At 42.1% G+C, this 21,397-nt stretch overlaps 1 protein-coding gene across 1 annotated transcript in view; it reads left to right on the top strand.

Annotated features, from left to right (window-relative positions):
- CSRNP3 (cysteine and serine rich nuclear protein 3) overlaps window positions 1-21,397 on the top strand; it is an 86,270-nt gene that overhangs the window by 33,454 nt on the left and 31,419 nt on the right. The window contains exon 2 of the mRNA XM_084829696.1: window positions 18,795-18,965. Within this exon, the coding sequence (XP_084685822.1) occupies window positions 18,795-18,965 (171 nt within the window). The remainder of the gene's footprint in view (window positions 1-18,794; window positions 18,966-21,397) is intronic.

Below are 21,397 nucleotides of genomic sequence, written 5' to 3' on the forward strand. Positions count from 1 at the left end.
GGTATATGGAATACGTAATGTGCCCCAACAGTTATCAGTGCACTTCAATACTGATAAAAAACACTAGTGTAGATCTAGCCCTAGACTAGGGTTATGGAGATCAAGGTGGACAGAGGCTAGAATCTTTTGGGTAGACTGTGAAGACCACAGAACCCTGAGAAATTATGAACGCACATACACACACCCCTCTTTTCAAAGGGTCCCTTTGGGATTTTCATTCTTCAGCAGCCATTGCCCGTAAATGTTCAAGCTGTTATCTGTTACATTGAGCTTAGGAGCTCCTCCCCACCCCCACAAAACCCCCAATAAAACTTAAAATGGAGATTATAGAGGAGACAAATATGTTGCCAGACTCCAGAGTCCTTGCTGTATGCAAATGAGCAGTCTTGAGATGATGTGCCTTTAGGATCTCTACTCCCCATAGCAGAAGACCAAATCCTGTCAATACCAGGAATGGGGGTCTGTGATGAACCTGACTCACATTGGTCAGTTTCACATTACCGGCCTCCATTTTAAAAGGAAAAACTCCATTTTGGAAGTTAGCAATGCTAGTTGTCTTGCTTAGTAAATGCGTTTCTGTCACCCAGGCAACAAGATCAGGCTCTCCCCACGCCCCTTCATCTGGTCTGGTTAATGTTTAGCCAATAATTAAAGTATCTGAAATGTTTTAGGGGAACTTCCCAATTCCTGGCTATCTCAACAAATGGTTCTACACTCAAAAGAGTGTTCAATTCAAATCAAGTTTCGTTGGAATAAAGAGTGGGAGCCTCATCTTAGAATGAGTTTCCCTGATTGGCTTTTCACAAGTTTAGCCTTGTGTAGTCTTGTAAGATATGATTGGTCTACATCAGGTGGGATGGGTGTAGCTCTTTTCGGTACTCTTCCATCTTCTCTCTCTTGCTACCTGATGACAGCTTGAATTAAGCAGCCCCAAGTTGGTCGTGGTGTTGAACTAGTTGAATAACCTGAACAAAGACTTCTAGAAAATGGGTAACTAAAGCATGTATGTGCCTTGTCGCTTTATGCCATCATGGGATAAAGAAAGCTAACTTTTATTTAAACTTAGAAATACATTTTTTCCTGTTACATTTTGAATGCTGAGTGATCAGATTTCCTACAAATATATTTTTTAATGTGCTATTTCTCTTTTTCTTCTGTGCTTAAGTTCTGTATGTTCCTGGCAAACAGATATTTTAGTTTTATCTGAGAAACTAAAGCAACCCCAAATGTCTAGAGCCTTTGAGCCATGCTGCCTGGGGCTGATGGGAGTTGTAGTCCAACCCATCTGGACGGCACCAGATTGGGGAAGTCTGGCCTAGAGACTAAAATAAAAGTATGCAAACTGATTTAGGGTTGATGGCAGCTGATAATTACAGCTGTTGTGATTTTTTAAACATTTTTAATGAAGGAAACATTGGATGGTACAAGTCTAAGAGGTTGGTTAAAAAAAAACCCTGCTTGGTCCCACAGGCCATCTTCTAATCTCCTTGTCCTAGTTTGCAATATGTCTCTAGCTTCTCTGCTGGCACTGTAGCAGCTTTCAGTACTGCTGCTTCTCCTGTACTCAGGAGAACTGGCTGTGAAGTATAGCTGTGTTGTACAAAAAGGTTTTGTAACCAGGAGCATGGTACAAAAATTCATAGGACCAATGATGCACCACATTCTAAAGACTGCCTGAGTCCACCCGACTCTTGGGGGGGTGTCTCCCCCCCCCATCTGTAGTTTCCCATCCTCCTGAAACTAGCTCCAGGGCTCATGGGACCTTCCAGTCTTTGGGTCCGAGCTGTGAATCCCTGGTCCTTTGAAGCAGATGGTGAGATTCTCGCTAATAATATGCTTCGACTCCTTTGAAAATCCTTATACCTTCTATCTGGAACACCTTTTGATATTGTGTACACGAACTGGCCCTGAAAATCTGTGTTTCGTAATTCTACAAGAAGTCCAGGAATCATTTAAATCCCACAGAAATGTAAGGTGCAAGAATTAGCTATTTTAAAAAAAATGTTGATAGAAAAACAAGAGAAAAAAACAGAAGTAAAGACTCAATACTATATATTAGTATGTTAATAAATTTATCAGTTTTGTTAATGTACTATGCAATGTCATTTGCCTTTTATTTTTTGGACAGTAGTTCTCAAGCTATCAAACCATGGACCCTATTTGGTCTTTCATTGCCCCCCCCATCACTCCATCCCCTGACTGTAAATTGAAATCTTCTAATGACCACTGCCCCTAGCAGTCCAACAAAGCTCTTATTATCCAGTGGTAGGCTCAACTTCAGTTTTTGAAATACCTGAGTTGCTATTTGTTTGTAATACAGGTAGCCATGTATGAATATTAGAGTGAAGGAACTAAGAATGTTAATGTGTGGAAGGTTATGGGTGAATGGATTAGATGAATTTTGTCTCTCCTGAGAACGTTGGACCATAGATATTGTGAAGTAACATATTAAAAAAAAAAAAAAGCAGAGGGGGAGCTATAGCTATTTAGTTCACCATTAAATTTAATTGCACAACATTCAGAAAATCTGTTACACAAAGCTAAAATAACCGGGGGAAAGCCTCATTGCGGCCACCACTCATTTAATTAGCATATTTGTGTAAAGCAAGCATTATAGATTTCAATATGAAATATATATGAGCTTGTTAAATGCTTACAGTGAAAACATACTTAAATTTAATGGCTCTTCTACTATAACGAGGGGAGCATTCCTATATAAGAGCATCCCCAATGTTATCACAAAACCATAACATTTATTCTTTTTAAGATTTTGAGGCAAAATCGTTTTTTTCTTTGGGGAATGATGGGGTGAAATTGAGGAATGTCTCTTAGGCATGTAGTTGATTTATTTGCAGGATTCATGCAGAAATCCGATCAGTGAAAAGCCATTATACATTTATGCCAAAATGCTGGATCATAAAAAAAGTGTTGTAATATTAATTTCTCCTCCCGTTTTATATGTGTCTGGTTTAAAGAGGCTAAAAAGGTTTTTAAAAGCTTCCCTGTAAGGTTGCTACCTGCTCAAAATTGCATCTTCTAAATAAGTAGAAAAGATAAAGACACTTGCTGCAGATAGCAGCACTCCTGTTCTAAAAAGGTGCTTATAATAACCAGACCTTGAAGTTTTAAGCACCCGTCCCAAGGAAACAGCAGATGGCCAATTGTATGTACTGCTTGAGACAGGTGTAATCTGTTCTGAGATCAAGAAAGCTTTTTTGAAAAATGAATTGGTTCACTGTTTGTCAGCTGTCAGTCTTTGTATTTGCTCAGAACTAATTATAAAGCTGAGACAAATTGGTTTATAAGGATGCCACTTGAACATGGAGGGAATACTCGGTTGTTTTTAATGCATCTACTACAGATTCCATACAAGTAGTACAGATTCAGTAGATTTTTTAAAACACTCTGCAGTAATCCTTGGCTTCAAAATATGAGCCAATATAAACAGAACACAAAATAATGACTTTCTGTTACTAATCATACATATGCAGCTCATATAATTTGCCAGTTTAAATGTAATCGAGTAGAAAAATAACATGGCATTTATTATTGCTGACCCTCCTTGAAAATGGCTGCAGTGTGGTAATGATTATTTGGATAACCTTCTCTATAATGACTTTAAAAACATTATTTAAAAATTATCAATGTTTCCTTCTGTTTTTTCAGATTCATCCTGTTCTATATCTCTTTCTTTTCTTAAGCATGCTTTCTTCTGTTTTTGTTTCTTTGATTTTGGCTGCTTTTTAGAAAAAAAGAGACGTGTACAGAATAGTAAACAGGAACAAAAAACCTCTTCCTTCTCTTCCCCCTCACCAAAAGAAATCTCCTAGGTTTTCAGAAGTATTAAATACCTGATTTTTAAAATCATCTGTTGAAGCAGGTTCAATATCCAGGATCAAGAGAGATCACATGCTCAAATAAACAAGGGAGGCTGGATCCAAGCCATGTTAATTGCACATGAGTCTGTTGAAAACAATGTAAAAAGTTAGTCATGACTAGAGATGGATGAATTAGTCTATTTCTAGTTTATGTCACTTCCACTTGTGTTTACTCATCAGTTCGTTCTGCCCTATGTCTGCATTAATCTGTGAAGCTTTTAAAAATTGTCACAAAAATTCTCATTTAAATATGTTTTTAGATGCATACTTTTAAATATATTATCTCTCAAAGTATGCATTTCTATTAAATTTTCTAAACACACTTTGTCTCAAAACATTCAATTTCAAATGCATTTTGATATCTTTTTCGAGCCAAGAACTGCATTGGGACATTCGTTAAGTGCGCAAGCCAGTGGATAACTTAAGTTCTGATCTGCACATTAGTTTGGGAGGTGCAAATCAGGTCCGTTCATATCAGAATTCACAAAATCGAATTCCTCAAGCATCCTAGTCATCATGACTTAGCTTGGGACCTAAGTGCAGCTCAGCCAGCATGGCTGGTTGGGGAATGCTGGGAGTTGTAGGCCTCTTTTCTGTCTAAAGATGCATGGGATTGCACCCTAACTTGATCTAGTTCCAACCTAGGATCTACTAGCTGAGGCAGTCCCTTCTGTGCATTGTGTTGGGTATAAAGATAAAGTGCATGAGGCTGAGGCCCATTCCTGATTTCATCATGCGTTGAGGTGAGGGGTGAAATAATTTCCATACAATCCATAATTCACCTTAAATTCAGTGCTCTACCCTAACAATTTGTAAGGTGAGTTGTAAACCTGTTTCTGATACATTTGCCTGCCCAGACAAAATCAATAGCAGTGTATCTTTACAGCTGCCGGACTTGGAAGAGCATGACAGGGCTCTATCCAGCATATGAAAGTGGCAGCATTGCTGTGGCACCATTGCAGCTACAGCCTGCTGCCTCTCTTGGTTGTGCCTTAAGACTTGGAGTGTATGTAAGCCCAGTTGTGTTACTGCAACATTCAGTCCCAAGGACAAAAGGTGTTCCTGTTGCAGGTTTATCCTGCTGGAACAGGTGGCTGCAACGGAATTGTTCATATAAAGCATGTGTTCTTCCAGAAAGTTAATATCTCCTATTTATTTATATATTATTATCTGAAATAATGCCTCACCACTTGACGTAACTTTGTAAAATGTAGACTTTCCTGCTGTGTTTAAAGATGTGGAAGGGGGATTTTTGCTGAATGGGATACATCATGTAACCAGGAAGGAAAGCAGACAATGAAAGAATATTGTAAAGCCCGACTTGTCCCGCACTAATTGATTCTTGCCAGAGGCAGTGCTAATTTATACCTTTACCCTTGGCTTGACTTTTACCCTTCTTTTGTTCTCCTTCCTCCCAGTGCTCTCCTTCCTTTGGCCTCCTCCCTCATTCCCACCAATGTCCTTCTTCCCCCCAGCTTTGAAGTAACAAATTTTGAAAGTCATTTAAATCAAGTTTGTAAATGGTTGCATTAGTCACTTTCCAGACCTTTAGCTCACATTGTTCAGCCTTTACTTGTCTCTCTCAGCTGATTCTCTTGTTGGTGCTGCTGCTGTTATATTTGAATTTCATAGTTGGTCAAATATCAACTATATATTTACAGTTATGATCTTGATTATAGGTTGACCGGGTATGAGGCATGTTAAACTTAAGTCTTTACTCCCTTATTAGAGCAGGTAGGGAATTAAGCTTTTGTTCTTAAAATATTTAACATATATGATCTAAAGTATAAAACATTTCTGTTACGCTTCATATGTCATTTTTAGCAATATAGGTAATTTATCAACTAGTATTTCTGAAAATGTACAACTCATTGGGCATGGGTTTGTAGAACCTTTTCTGTAAATGGGCATTGTTGTGCTGTTAAAGGACTTATCTGATGGCTGCTTCTAAGGGTTTCCCTGCACTGGAATATGCACAGGCATAGGGAAAGGAAACTGCTTGTACCCACAATTTGGGACGCTGAATAACTCACCTGTCACCACTATTGTACATGCTTACCACTAGCCAGCCAGCAGTTGTATAGTGCTACATGTGCATCATGGCTGGGAGCTCATATTTGCACAGCTTTTCTTCTTCCACCTGAGTGTAACATGAGCAGGAACCACATGTCATACTCGAGCAATATGATCAGATGTGCCTTTCTGAGCCCTGTCCTCCCTCACCTCTTTCCTCCATAACCGACCTTATGTACATATTTTCAATGAATCCAGAATGTCAAAATGCTCCCTAACGTAGGGCATGTATTCCTTAATATTTCTGTTTGGCAGTGCTATAGGCCTCACTGAAATGCTCTCGGTGTAGCACTACCTGACCCATTCCTTCCCTGCCCCTGCCATGCCTAGGGAAGGAATAAATGTTTAGAGTTAGAGGGGCTCAGACAGAAAAGTGGGTGCAGTGGCTGAAGTAGGGATGTACAAATCAGCAAAGCCCGAGCTCGCTGAAGTTCTCTGAATTTCATCTTGAAGCTTGTTCCGACTTGAGTCCGTATCAGATTACAAGCGTTGCTTTTTTCTTTTTGCATGAAAATCTTTACGTATTTTAGTGCGTATGGATGATATTCTGGAGGTGACGGACTCGACCTTGGGGGAGCTCGGGGTGGCGACGGCCAACAGGAAGCTCTGGCGTGGGCTGGGCCATGAAGTCATGAAGAGTCGGAAGCGACTGAACAAATAAACAACAACAAATGAATCTATTGTGCACATTTTTCAAAGTACACATTTTTATGAACATTTTTCAAATGTACACATGCTGTCGAACACATTTTTTGGAGTCCCCAAATCACATTTCAAGCTCAGAAATGTCTGGACTTTGACTGCAGATGGTGTCCGAGCCCGTGTTCGTTCCGGAAGGTGTGAACTGGGTAAAATCCTAATCAAAAACGAACTGAAATGAATTTCTCATACATCCCTAGGCTGAAGTACAGGGTTTAGTGCTCGTCATTGGAATGGGCATAGGCTGGCCATGTGCCCTCTTTTACAGAGGACAGTCCTCTATTTAAGGGGCTAGCAAAGGACTGTTTTCCATTTGAAGGTGTCCTCTGCTTGAAAGGCTGTCTTGACCAATTCTGCTTTTAAGATAAAGAACCATAAGAACTGTTGCCCATCGCTACTTAGTACCAGGGCAGCAGACCGAACAGACAGATATGCAGGTTACCTGGTTGTAGTCTTCTGTACTGTGGTGAGATGTACTGTATTTCTATTTAAATTCCAATAGTTCTTTATAAATTTGCGTCTATACATATAAATTAGTAAATGCAAATTTTATGCAAATATATGTCCTCTATTTTGCTGATTCACAAGTGGCCTCCCTAAATGGGTTCCATGTGTTGTAAGTGGCAATCTTGCATTTTGTCATGGACAAGCAGTCCCTGGGACTGTATGTACGCAGAGGCATTGTACTTCTGGACACTGGGGACAGAGAGTAGGTGAAGGGCTTTTGCTTTTATGAATTATGTATGGGCTTACTGGAGGCATTTGGCTGGCCACTATTGAAAATCAGATCCTGGAATGGATGGACCCTTTGTCTGCTCCAGCAGGGATTTTATGTTAAACCTAAATGCTTAAGCCACACGCGTCCCTGGACAGTTAGTCTTTTTCACAGGAAATCATAAAAAGGAGAGAGAATTCTAGTTATAGATGGTACAAAGAGACAGCCATCTGTGCGCTGTTTCAGTAAATCCATTGTTTATGGAAGAGAAAAGAAGAGGAATAGTAGTTCTTACATTTTGATTTTATTCACAATATACAATGTTAAACTTCTATTCATAGAAATCTAAGCAGGCCTCTACCTTAATTTTTAAGAGACATATTTTAGATTTAAATCCAGTGGGTTTTGATTTCTGCAGAAAGTATTGACAATTACAGGAATGATGTTTGAGTTGCACTTGCAATCTTTTAAAAATGTGGAATGGATTTTAAAATGTCAGTGCGTGTAAGCATGTTCTACATGGAGCATCATTATCAGCTTATAATGTATAATGTTCTGCAAAACGTTTACAGAAAAAATGCAGTATTTAGCAAAGAGACATTCCACTTTTTCCCTGTAAAATTGCAGCAGTTAATAATGAACTGAATACAATAGCATAACAGATCAAACAATAAATCTAAACTGACACTATCAGTAATTTCTAATCCAAACATAAAACAGTTAATAATCATATGTACTGTCACCTCCTCCTCCCATTTTTAATTTACTATATGGACTGCTTCAGAAGGCCAAATAGTAAATGCTTGGCTGGATGTTTAAAGGATTAGATGCATTCCAATCTCATAGTGTAGTACATTATCCAAACTGATTGTAAAGATCAGGAATTACTGCCTATGTTCAAAATGCAGGACATAGAGGTTTGGGTTCGTTATTGTAGTAGGCCTATTTGCAAGGCAACCTTGTATTAACAGAATGATGGTATCTATAGTGTCATTGCAGTCTTGAAGGCAAAGGGTCATGTCATGAAAGATGATGCGGAGCAGAACATTTTTCAAAATGGATTTTTTTTCCTGGAAATGTTTCCAGTGCTTTCTTTTTCCATGGAAAACTTTCCAGTTTATAAGTTCATTAGTGGCAATGAATGGATGCCAATTGCAAATACAGTATTAAGTAAGCTTGGCAGCTTCAAAATTGTAAATGAGTGGTTCATGCACAGTTCTTTGGGTTGCTAAAATGTTTTAGTGTGTCAACAGTTTTCAGTACCGTTTTTGTCTCTTAAATTTAAATAATGTAAGGGAAGTACATGCTGTTGTCTTTAAATTTTTACAGTATTCTCATTAAAAAATCTACGTCTTATACCATTTAGATCACATAGTCAGAGCAATCCTATGGGTCCTGGGAGAGTGTCTGAGGGACCATAAGATATATCAGAGTCCCCCTTCTGAGGCTGTGACCTTGGGAGGGTGAATCCGACAATGAGCTGTTCCACCTCACCTGGCCTCACCCCCTTACAGCTGCCATGGAAAGCACTGCAGCAGCTTCTCGGCTGAGGTTGCAACAGTGACCTTGGAAGAGCTCAGGGAAGGCAAAAAGGGGGAGGGACAGTGGGCAGGGAGAGAAGAGGCCAAGATCTGCAGGATCCTATGGCCTCTCCATCCTCACCCACCACAAGTACGGCAGCTAGACGAGCTCAGATATATGTCTAGCTGTATTTGCTTTCTTTTAGGAGGAACAGGATGCAAAATTGCCTCTGTTGTTCCTCCTGCCCTGCCTGGCTCTTGCTGGCAGGGCTTTGGGATAGACAGAGGGCTCTGATCCCAGAGCCCTCCGACTACTAGTGCTCTGAGTGTGTTTTTCCCCTCAAATATTTCAGGTCAAATACTTGTAGTGTAATGGGACAAATCAATTAACATGTTGTTGTTTTTTTAGCTTTATTGTTTACTAAATACAAGAAAAATAAACATGCTAAATAAGATTGCACTAGGGCAGGGATAGGCAACTTCAGGTGGTCCCAGGGCCAGTTTCCAGAGTCCAAATTTGGTGACGCGGTGGCAAAACCCCAGTGGCTTGATTATTTTTCTCTCTTGGAGTATAGGTTAATGATCCGCTGGTGTCTTTTGTGTTTGGTTGTTGTTTTTAAATTGTGTTATTGGTTTCACTGTTTTAACCTTTTCTAATATTAGCTACGTTCAGTGCACCTTGCTTTGTAGTGGGTAGGTAGGAAAGAAATCCCCAAATAAAATAAAATAATGAATGGTAATATCTGCTTTGGGGGTAAGGCGTAGTGGGGGCAGCCTAGATTGGGAATGTTGTTTCCCAGCTCCCTGCTGTCCCCACCCCTCATTCCCCCAGTAATTGTAATTCTGGAAACTGCACTCTTTGGCTAGATGTCTTTACTGCAAGGAAGATAGAGAAGCAAGGAGGGGAAATATACCTCTCTCCAACTCCCCTCTGTTCATGTGTAAGTCCTTCTCTGATGCATGCCAACACATATTACAGTTGTGTTAAAAGAACTGCACTGGCATTTAGCTACCGGTCCATGTTCCAGGTTTTGTTCCTGACATACAAACCCTAAATGACTTAGGACCAGGATACCTAGCTGACTGTCTTCCTGTATTTATACCCAGTCGACCCCTGAGATCCTCTGATGAACCCTTACTGGTTGTTCTGCAGCCAGTGAAACAGCAGCTGGTAGTGGTACACAAGCGGACCTTCTCAGTGATGGCACCCACCCTATGGAACATTCCTACGTGTGATCCAAGAGACAGGAACAGTGGCAACTTTTAAATGCCTCTTGGAAACTGATCTATTTTCACAGGCCTTCCCTGACCAGTGAGACTTCGTTACAACCTTGTTTTATTGTTATGGTGATGTAATATTCTTTAAATGTTCTTAACTTTTTTTAATTATTTATTATTTTTATCTTGTTTTTATACTGTTATGTTGCATTTTAATGTAAACCGCTTAGGGATTTTAATCTATTAAGTGGTACAGAAATATTGTAATAAATCAAATAAATAAATAAACTTTCAAGGCACTGTAATTGTGCTCTGTCTCCTCAAAACAAACAAAATCCAGTTGTTGTCTAGGCTGTGTGCTGTGCACACGCTCTCTGTGTGTCGCACCTTATTTGCTCCTGCCTTGGTTGTTGCTCACTGTGATCTGGATTATGAAGGCTAATCTTCAGATGGCCTATGTGAGAGGGTTCTGCCTTGTTATGGGGCTGATTTGATGACCTCCAGTGTTCATGACCTTCTAGTCCTGTGATGCTCTGTAATGACTTGCAAATATACAGAGATTTAAGAATTACTAGTTACACTGCCAACAATTCCTCATGAGTAGATTGACAATGCAGTCATAGGCATGTCTGCTCAGAAGTAAACCCTATTGTGTTCAATAGGGTTTACTCCCAGACAATTGTGTATAGGATTTCAACCTAAGAAAGTATCTTAGTTTTATTAGACCAGTGTTACTTGCACAAAACTGCAAGCTTCCTAGTCATACAGCAGAGGTTTCGTTTTGGGGGAAGGTGTGCAGAGAGCTGTAAAATATAATCTATTATGTATGGTAATGTATTCAGATCTGGCATCTCATTGCATGTTTGTTCAAGATTGAGACCAAAGCCAGTCTTAGACAAAAAGTCGAAGTTCAATTGAATTACAATGACCCAGTGAATAGGCAGCTGACATTTAAGTTCCTGAGTAACAGTATTCAAGGATACTGTTCTCAGAAAAGATTATGAGTATTCACCTTTCCTATCCCCAGATCCATTTGACTGGTGCCCATCTCTTGCTCTTGTTTATAAATAGTATGGGGTATTATAATATTTATTAACAATGCAGTGGAAATTGGCCAGCTGTTAGCATGGAAAAGGTTCTGCTTGAGAACGCATGATGCGTGCATGGTTATAGCCTGCACCCATCATGTTATGAGGTCATAATGTTGCCCAATGTGGGTGGGGCTAACTTTTCACTTGGAACATTCGGCTGTAAGATTTTCCCACATACTGTGCAATGTAAGTGCACAGAACAGCATGGGCAATACTACAAATGGGCTAGCAAGGTAAGAGAATCAAGTCAGGGATTCCCAGGCTACTTACTGGGAGGAATAGATGAAAGTGCATAGCAACAAAAATAAATATTTGAATGAATGAAACTGGTTGATGTGATAATAACTTATAAAATGGGACCATATCAGAACCATCAAGCATGGTTCTGTTTCCGTTGCTGGCAGTAATGAGGGAAGCCCTTCCCTTCTCTCAGGTAAGGGAACTGGTTTCTATGCTTGAAGTGCTGGCTTCTAGTACTCTCTTTATTTCTAACATGTCTCTAGGCCCCGCGTGGGGCCCCAAGCCAAAAGAACAAGGTAGGGGTAGACATAAATATTTTCCAAAAATTGCAGTATATGCTATGTACATTTCTCCTCCCCACCCAAACCTTCCTTTTTTGCTTGCTCTCATTCTTTCTTCTTGTCACTCTCTCTCCTTCCCTCCCTCATATACACCCCCTTCATTTATTATCTATACCAGCCTTTCCCAGACTTGTGCCCCCCAGATGTTTTGAGCTTCAACTTCCATCATCCCCAGCCAGAATGGCCAAGGGTGAGGAATTCTGGGAGTTGTAGACCAAAATATATGGAGAGCAAGCATTGGGGAAGGCTGACATACACACAGGGTCAGTCCCTCCTTGCTTATCTGCAGCTGGCTAGCTGGCTGAGCATCAGGGCAAACAGGCACTTCAAGATTTGGGCTACCTTTACGTTAAAGAAAACCCCCTCAGTCCTCCCATTGTGGAGCCTTTCTGCATTTACGGTGGTGACCACGTGATTGCTGAGAGAAGAAGCTTTTAATTTCCAAGGTTCCATAGAACTCAATGAAACATTGCCATCTAGTGACTGTTTTAATAGCGCAACATCCCAACTTAGGTAGCTCATTATTTCCGGATCTTTTTGAGATGGAATAATCAGGAAATACCTCTAGATGTGCCCTGGAGGTTCATGACATCATCTTGCAAACTTCCATGAGTAAGCAATCTCAATAGCAGGATAAAAGTTCCGTGTGAAGAAGCCCTTGGTGAGCACATTGCCGCTGCTCCTGCAAGCAAGCAGTCATGCTGCCACCTCTATATTTCTTCTTTTGTCTTTTCTTAAGGTGCAATCCAATGCACATTTAGACAGAAAAAAGTTCTACAACTCCCAGCATCCCTCCAGACAGCCATGCTGGCTGGTGTATGAGAAATGAATACTGTTTTTCTAGACATGCATAGGATTGTGCTCTTAATAATCAACTGGAAGTTGTTGGAAGGCTCTTGCACTCCTTCCTCTCCCAGTGCTTCTTGGGATTTGTAGTTCAGTAAGAAGAAAGATGGGGCCGCGGTGGCTTAGTGGTTAAGACACTGAACTGCAGACTGGAAGGTTGGCAGGACAGCATTTCGAGACTAGGGATGTACGAATCCCTTACCTGGCTCCGCGGTGGGAGATCCGCGGTGGAGGGGAGGCACTCCATCCTTCCCACCAGAATCCCCCATGGCCTGCTCCGCAGTGGCTCCGCAGAGCCGCCGGCCAGAGCTGTCCGCAGCTGTAGTTCCGGCTGTGGCCAGGCTGCTGCGGCCACAAATGGTGGCCGTCGTAGCGGCCGCCATTTGCTTCCTGCCAGGCTGCCGTGATAGGCTATGTAAGTATTTACGTAGCCTCTCACGGCAAAGAGCAGGGACGCAAACGGCGGCTCCTACGCCATTTGCGCCACTGCTCTTTCTGTGATAGGCTACGTAAGTATTTATGTAGTCTGTCACGGTAAAGGCAGCCACGCAAATGGCATAGTGGCTGCCATTTGCGTGGCTGCCTTTACTGTGATAGGCTATGTAAGTATTTACGTAGCCTATCACGGAAAGAGCAGTGGCGTAAACGGCATAGCGGCCGCCGTTTGCGTCCCTGCTGTTTGCCGTGAGAGGCTACGTAAATACTTACGTAGCCTATCACGGCAGCCTGGCAGGACGCAAATGGTGGCCGCTATGACGGCTGCCATTTGCAGCCGCAGCAGCCGGCCGAGAGACCAGCCGCCGCCACCGGAGCCACTGCCGGAGCCGCCGTCACCTCTGCATCCACCCCAGGTCCCGGGGGGATTCCGTGGGGTGGCGGGGGGTGGGAGGCCGTTCCGCCACGAGTTTCGGGGGGCCTAATGCCAGTGCATTTGGCCTCACTGAAATCCGTGGCAGAATTCTCCGCTATCCCTATTCGAGACCTGAGTGCTGCGTGACGGAGTGAGCTCCCGTCTTCAGTCCCAGCTCCTGCCAACCTAGCAGTTCGAAAGCAAGAAATTGCAAGTAGGTTAATAGGTACTGCTTGGGCGGGAAAGGTAACCGCGTTCCGTGCACCTCAGTGTTCAGTCATGCTAGCCACATGACCACGGAAGTGTCTTCGGACAGTGTTGGCTCTTCGGCTTAGAAATGGAGATGAGCACCACCCCCTAGAGTCGGACACGACTGGTTGGGGACACCTTTACCTTTACCTTAAAGGAGAAAGATAGAGGGAGACAGGATGGGGACTGTAGTGTGTTCTGCTCCAACCTTAACTAAATCCATGGAGATACAAAATGTGTAGAAGAAGGGAAAAAACCCAAGCAACAACGAAAACCACACTCACATGCAGAGCATCCATCTAAAAACCCAGAATTTTAGAGGCGATTTGGAACCAGACAGAACTTTAAAAGAACTGTCCAGGACACAGAAGGGGACTCCTGGCCACACAGTACTTGCACTGCCTCAGGGATGTACTTGCCCTTCCCAAATCATTTCTTGTTTTGCTTGTTGAATGCTATAGTGACCAGCTAGAAACATGAGTAGCTGCCACTGGTGTAGATGCTTCCTGCCAAGGCCCAAGCATGATTTCTGGGGGCCCAGTATAAACTTGTAACATGGCCTTCCTCCTGCAAACATACTACAATCCCATCCAATATATGTCCAGACAATCTCATAAGTCACAAAATACAAGTTTTTATTTTAATTCTCAAATTACATTTTCAACATTTTTAAAATGACATGTGCCCACACAGGGGCTTATCTAGCATGTCCCCTTTGCTATTTTTGTTGCAGATAACATCCAGCCTACAAAGAGAGCCTACAAAGCTTGCTGACTGTATTTTAACCTTTTGGTTGGTCCTAGTTCGTGTATTGACTGAGCCAGACTGTAGAAAGGCCTTGTCCATTTTGAAAAACTGGAGGGCTGATTGTGTCCTTTTCCTTCCTTCCTTTAATTTTGTTTAATATCCTTATATTTATGGCTGCCTGGTTTGTATTTCTACCCATACATGACAGTATGGTGTGTGTTTGTGTGTGTCAATTCACATATATTTTGGGCCTGTAAACCAGCAACATTGGCTTCTAGTGTCCCTGGGATCAATGACATTCTCTGATAATTATGGTGCTTTGCCCTTCCTACCAGCAGTCCTTTCCTCCTGCACATGGAACTCTGGGATTGGTCATTCTTGACAGAGCATGTCACATAGGGAAGCACAAATCTTTCCCTCAAGCTACTAGTTTAACTGCACAAGCATATAGTCTCTGTGCTACACAACACCCTGTGAATCAGAATGTTGCTTATTCAGCTGTAACTGTGCTTCTGATTGGATCCAGCAAATCTCAGTAGGTACATAGATGCAGGGAACTAGGTTCCCATAAATATCCTCAAGCATGAGCTACAATTTAGCATCATATTTTTTCCTCATAGAAATAGGGTTGCAGCCCAGGATGGGGGCTCCTGGACTTCTGATCTCTGGGAATGTGTACTCTTCCCCATACTTGGGCTGTTCTTCCTCATCCTTCCACATCTTGCCTTTGAAGATTTATTGAAACCTATAATGGAGTGAGCCAAATTACTCAGGGATCAGTTTTGTATGAGGCTGATTTTTGTGATAATTCAACAACTATGTCAGTATTGTTGTTGTTCAGTCGTTAAGTCGTGTCCGACTCTTCGTGACCCCATGGCCCATAGCATGCCAGGCCTTCCTGTCCGCCGCTCTCTCCCGGAGTGTGCTCAAGTATATATTCATTGCATCGGTGATGCTATCTAGCCATCTCATCCTCTGCCGTCCCCTTCTCCTTTGCCTTCAGTCTTTCCCAGCATCAGGGTCTTTTCCAGGGAGTTTTCTCTTTGCATTAGGTGGCCAAAATATTTCAGCTTCAGCTTCAGTATCTGTCCTTCCAATGAGCAGTCAGGGTTGATTTCCTTTAGGATGGACTAATTTGACCTCCTTGCAGTCCAGGGGACTCGTTAGAGTCTTCTCCAGCACCACAGTTCGAAAGCATCAATTCTTCAGCGCTCAGCCTTCCTTATAGTCCAGCTCTCACAGCCATACATTACTACTGGGAAAACCATAGCTTCGATTATACGGACCTTTGTCGGCAAGGTGATGACTCTGCTTCTTACTATGCTGTCTAGGTTTGCCATAGCTTTCCTCCCAAGGAGCAAGTGTCTTTTAATTTCATGGCTACAGTCACCATCTGCGGTGATCTTGGAGCCCAAGAAAATAAAATCTGTCACTGCTTCCATTTCTTCCCCTTCTATATGCCAGGAAGTGATGGGGCCAGATGCCATGATCTGAGTTTTTTTAATGTTGAGTTTTCAAACTAGCTTTTGCACTCTCCACTTTCAGCCTCAACAACAGACTCTTTAGAACCTCTTCACTTTCTGCCATTAGGGTTGTATCGTCTGCGTATCTGAGGTTGTTGATAATTCTCCTGGCAATCTTAATTCCGACCTGTGATTCATCCAACCCGGCGTTTCTCATGATATATTCTGCATATAAGTTAAATAAGCAGGGTGACAATATACAGCCTTGTCGTACTCCTTTCCCAATTTTGAACCAATCGGTTGTTCCATGTCCGGTTCTTACTGTTGCTTCTTGACCCTCATACAGGTTTCTCAGGAGACAGGTAAGGTGGTCTGGTACTCCCATGTCTTTAAGAATTTGCCACAGTTTGTTGTAATCCACACAAAGGCTTTAGTGTAGTCAATGAAGCAGAAAGAGACGTTTTTCTGGAATTCTCTTCCTTTCTCCATGATCCAGCGAATGTTGGCGATTTGATCTCTAGTTCCTCTGCCTCTTCGAAACCCCACTTGTACTTCTGGTAGTTCCCGGTTCACATGATGCTGAAGCCCAGCTTGTAGGATTTTGAGCATCACCTTGCTGGCATGTGAAATGGGTGCAATTTTACGGTAGTTTGAACACTCTTTGGCATTGCCCTTCTTTGGAATTGGAATGTAAACTGACCTTTTCCAGTCTTGTGGCCACTGTTGAGTATTCCAAATTTGTTGGCATATTGAGTGGAGCACTTTAACAGCATCATCTTTTAGGATTTTAAATAGCTCAGCTGGAATACTGTCATCTCCACTAGCTTTGTTGTTAGTAATGTTTCCCACTTGACTTCACTCCCTAGGATGTCTGGCTCAAGTTCAGTGACCGCACTATCATGGCTATCAGGGGCATTAAGATCTTTCCTGTATAGTTCTTCTGTGTATTCTTTCCACCTCTTCTTAATCTCATCTGCTTCTGTTAGGTCCCTCCCTTCTTTGTCCTTTACCATGCCCATCTTTGCACAAAACGTTCCCTTGAGAGCTCCGATTTTCTTGAAAAGATCTCTAGTCTTTCCCATTCTGTTGTTTTCCTCAATTTATTTGCATTGTTCATTTAAGAAGGCCTTCTTGTCTCTCCTTGCTATTCTCTGGAACTCTGCATTCAGTTGGATATATCTTCCCCTTTCTCCCTTGCTTTTCGCTTCCCTCCTTTCCTCATCAGACAGCTACTTTGCTTTCTTGCAGTTCTTTTTCTTTGGGATGGATTTAATTGCTGCCTCCTGAACAATGTTACGGACCCCCGTCCATAGTTCCTCAGGCACTCTGTCTATCAGGTCTAATCCCTTAAATCTATTCCTCACCTCCACTGTATATTCATAAGGGATATGATTTAGGTCATACCTGAATGGTTTAGTGGTTTTCCCTACGTTCTTCAATTTAAGCCAAAATTTTGCAACAAGATGCTCATGATCTGAGTCACAGTCAGCTCCAGGTCTTGTTTTTACTGACTGTATTAGAGCTTCTCCATCTTTGGCTGCAAAGTATATAATCCATCTGATTTCGATATTGACCATCTGGTGACGTCCATGTGTAGAGTCGCCTCTTGTGCTGTTGGAAAAGAGTGTTTGCTATGATCAGCGTGTTCTCTTGGCAAAACTCGATTAGCCTTTGTCCTGCTTCATTTTGTACACCAAGGCCATGCTTGCCTGTTATCCCGGTGATTTCTTGACTTCTTACTTTAGCATTCCATTCCCCTATGATGAAGAGGACATCTTTTGGTGTTAGTTCTAGAAGGTGTTGTAGGTCTTCATAGAACCGATCAACCTCAGCTTCTTTGGCCTCAGTGGTTGGGGCATAGACTTGAATTACTGTGATGTTGAATGGTTTGCCTTGGATTCGTACTGAGATTATTCTATCGTTTTTGAGATTGTACCCCAGTACTGCTTTTCTCACCCTTTTATTGACTATGAGTGCTACTCCATTTCTTCTAAAGGATTCTTGCCCACAGTAGTAGATATAATGGTCACCTGAATTAAATTTGCCCATGCTTGTCCATTTTAGTTCGCTGATTTCCAAGATGTCGATGTTCAATCTTGCCATCTCATGTTTGACCACCTCCAGCTTACCTTGATTCATTGACCTTATATTCCAGGTTCCTAAACAATATTGTTCTTTACAGCATCAGATTTTCTTTTCACCACCAGACACATCCACAGCTGAGTGTCCTTTCGGCTTTGGCCCAGCCGCTTCACTCTTTCTGGTGCTACTTGGAAATTCCCTCTGCTCTTCCCCAGTAGTATATTGGACACCTTCCGACCTGAGGGGTTCATCTTCCGGCGTCATCTCTTTTAGCCTTGTGATACGTTCCATGGGGTTTTCTTGGCAAGAATACTGGAGTGGGTTGCCATTTCCTTCTCCAGTGGACCACATTTTGTCAGAACTCTCCGCCATGACCTGTCCGTCTTGGGTGGCCCTGCACGGCATAGCTTATGGCTTCACTGAGTTACGCAAGCCCCTTCGCCACAACAAGGCAGTGATCCATGAAGGGGATGTCAGTATTACTGATAGTCATATATTTTGAGTTAGATTTCCAGTCTTTCTATAAAACATTTTACAGTTCAGTAGTTGGAGTTTCTTTCTGATTCCATAAGCGTTTTAATAAACAATTAAAAAAACAAAACCTGTGAGTTCCTTTGGCTCAAATGTTAAAACTTCTGTCCCATTATTTTCCGTGGAACTTATCATGAGAAGCTGAGGCTTCTCAGGTATGAAAAACCCATCAAAGAATGATTCTAAAGACCTTGATTGCCTGGTCTGCAGTCAAATGTTTCCTTGCTTCATTGCACCTGTTCCTATTGCAGGTACATGTGACAGCACTGCAGCTATGAGTGGAATTTTAAAGAGGAAGTTTGAAGAAGTTGATGGCTCGTCGCCCTGCTCTTCTGTACGGGAATCTGATGATGACGTTTCTAGCAGTGAAAGCGCTGACAGTGGTGATAGTGTCAATCCTTCCACTTCAAATCATTTTACCCGTAAGTACTACAGCCAAATAACAATGAGCGGTAGATTGTTACAAGCAAATTCTATACCAGGATCTTTCTTTACTAAACTTGGTGTGTGAACTACAATTTCATTAGACAATAGACTGATTTGGCCCCAAGTTAACATATTTTGTGTGCTGAGTATCAGGACTAGCCTCAGAAGCATGCCCACGTTGCATCACACAACCAATGCAATTTGCATGATGTTGGGTGTGCTGAGGTTGGCTCTGGCCCCCATTATGTGTCAGTGTCCCCATTATTGTGGGACATTGTAGGCAGCATCCTAGTCAACATTAGCACTAATGTAAATTACGTTGCGCTAGTGCCATCAAGCTCTAGTGCAACGCCAGTAGTGTTTGCTGGCACAATGGGTTTTTTGGGGGAAACTGTTGTGCCAGTAAATGTTATTGACATTGTACCAATGGTTGCTTATGCTAGCACACCATAATTTATGTTAACAGTAATGTTGAATAATGTTGCCTTCTTTCTGAACTGGACCTAAATTGGTTTTGACCTCTAGAACGCTACATGCTCTGGGATCAGGATACTGTAAGAATTGCCTTTTCCCATATGGACCTGCCAGAGCATTAAGATCACAACAGAGACCCTACTTTGCTGTCCCATTGCTGTCAAATGTACAGCAGACGGACAAACACGAAGCACAGGGCCTTTTCTGTAGTCATGCCACCCACGTAGCCTATGGAACCCCCTCCCAGGAGAGAGGTGCTTGTCTCCTTCATTGCTTGTCTTTCAAAGGGCAGTTGATGTGTTTGTTTCAATAAGCATTCAGTTGTTGACAACTCTAAAGAGAATACTTTATTTTCAGTTGCCATTTATCATGCTTTATGTAATGCTTTAATCTGACAATTATTATGAATTTAGATGCTTATGTTTTATATTGTTGTATTCTGTAGGCCATTTTGCATATTCTATAGAGAAAGTCAGGGTAAAAATGATTGAAATACAAATAATGAAATAAATAGGAACTATATAAGATGTTGTGTCACAGATGAAGCAAGTTGCCATTCAAGCTAGTAGTCGTGTTGTTTATACGAGACTAGAGTGCTGTATAATAGCAGTAGTCATTTTCATATTTTATATTTTCTTGCGATAACCTACATGGTTAAACTGATTCTATAGTTATGCAAAGCTACCTTGTGGCAATGCAGTTGCAATAATATAATGTGCAAGGCCACATTACCATGTGGGTTGGGGCCAAATCTATTATACTATGTCTTCTTGCCACCCCACGATAAACTGTGGTTATCAAATGTTAAGCAAAAGATTGCGCTTGGCTCTGAAAAATCTAAGAACACAAACGTAGGTCAGTCATTCCCAAGCCTACTCTTCTGCTGCCAGTCCTGAAATCTAAGACTGCTTCTTTCCACTTAGTAGAACCACTGAACAGTAGGAATTCATGGGGCAGACAGAAACATTTCATTGTCAATCTATGAAAGATCCAGCATGGATTCTATTGGTTCTCTGATCAGCAGCAGAAAACATATCCTGGTGCGTGGGTGAGGATGAGAAAGAGGAGGGGAAGGGCCATAGTTCAGTTGTAAAGCACCTGCTTTACATGCGGAAACTCCCAGGTTCAATCCCTGGTATCTCCAAGTAGGGATGGGAAAGACCCCTGTCTGAACATATGGAGAGAAGCTGCCAGTCAGTCTAGACTGGGTGGGTTGGGAACCCCTGTGGCCCTCCTGAGATTGTTGGACTGCAGTTCCCATCAGCCTTGACTATTGGCCAAGTTGGTTTGGGCTGAGGGGAGTTTGAGTCCAAGAACATCAGGAGTGCTACAAGTTCCCACCCTGTTGCAGACAGCGCTAAGCTGGATGCACCAACTTGGCATAAGGCAGCTTCCTACGTGAGGTGGGCATGGAGGGGGAGAGAGAGTGGCCATGTCAGGAAGTTAGTGATCCGTGGGAGATCTCCAGAGAGCAGGGGGAAGAAACAATGTTAAAAGTTTTGGGGGAAATGTCTGGGGAGGAAAGAGGAAGAAATACATGTAGAATATGAGGGGCCTCTCACAAGAGGGAAGGATAGTTCTTGGGGCTTTTCTATATGAGGCATTAGAACTCGTCATTCCCTACTCACAGTTGTTTATGGGTTCTTTAGACGATGTCATGACCCTCCAGTTTCGCTTCTGTGTCTAACAAACATTTTGGGTGAGTATTTTTAGAGCAGGGAAAATGTAGCATTTAATTGTGAAAGCGAAAAAAGTGTGATTTCCTCTTGTGTATTTGTGCTATTCCGCTATACCACAGTGCCGCCTAGAGGTTATGTAGCAGAAAAGTAGGAAAGGAAAAGGCCCTCTCATAGTGCTCGGATCTCAACTCTGCGGTGAACTGAAAGTATATACAGCCAATTAACAACTATTAACAGCCTCATGTGGAAAGCTCTTGGTATGACTGTGAGGGTGC

This window comes from Heloderma suspectum, chromosome 1 (genome assembly GCF_057233095.1).
Source record: "Heloderma suspectum isolate Gila_16-S chromosome 1, 16-S_ref, whole genome shotgun sequence".
Taxonomy (NCBI): domain Eukaryota; kingdom Metazoa; phylum Chordata; class Lepidosauria; order Squamata; family Helodermatidae; genus Heloderma; species Heloderma suspectum.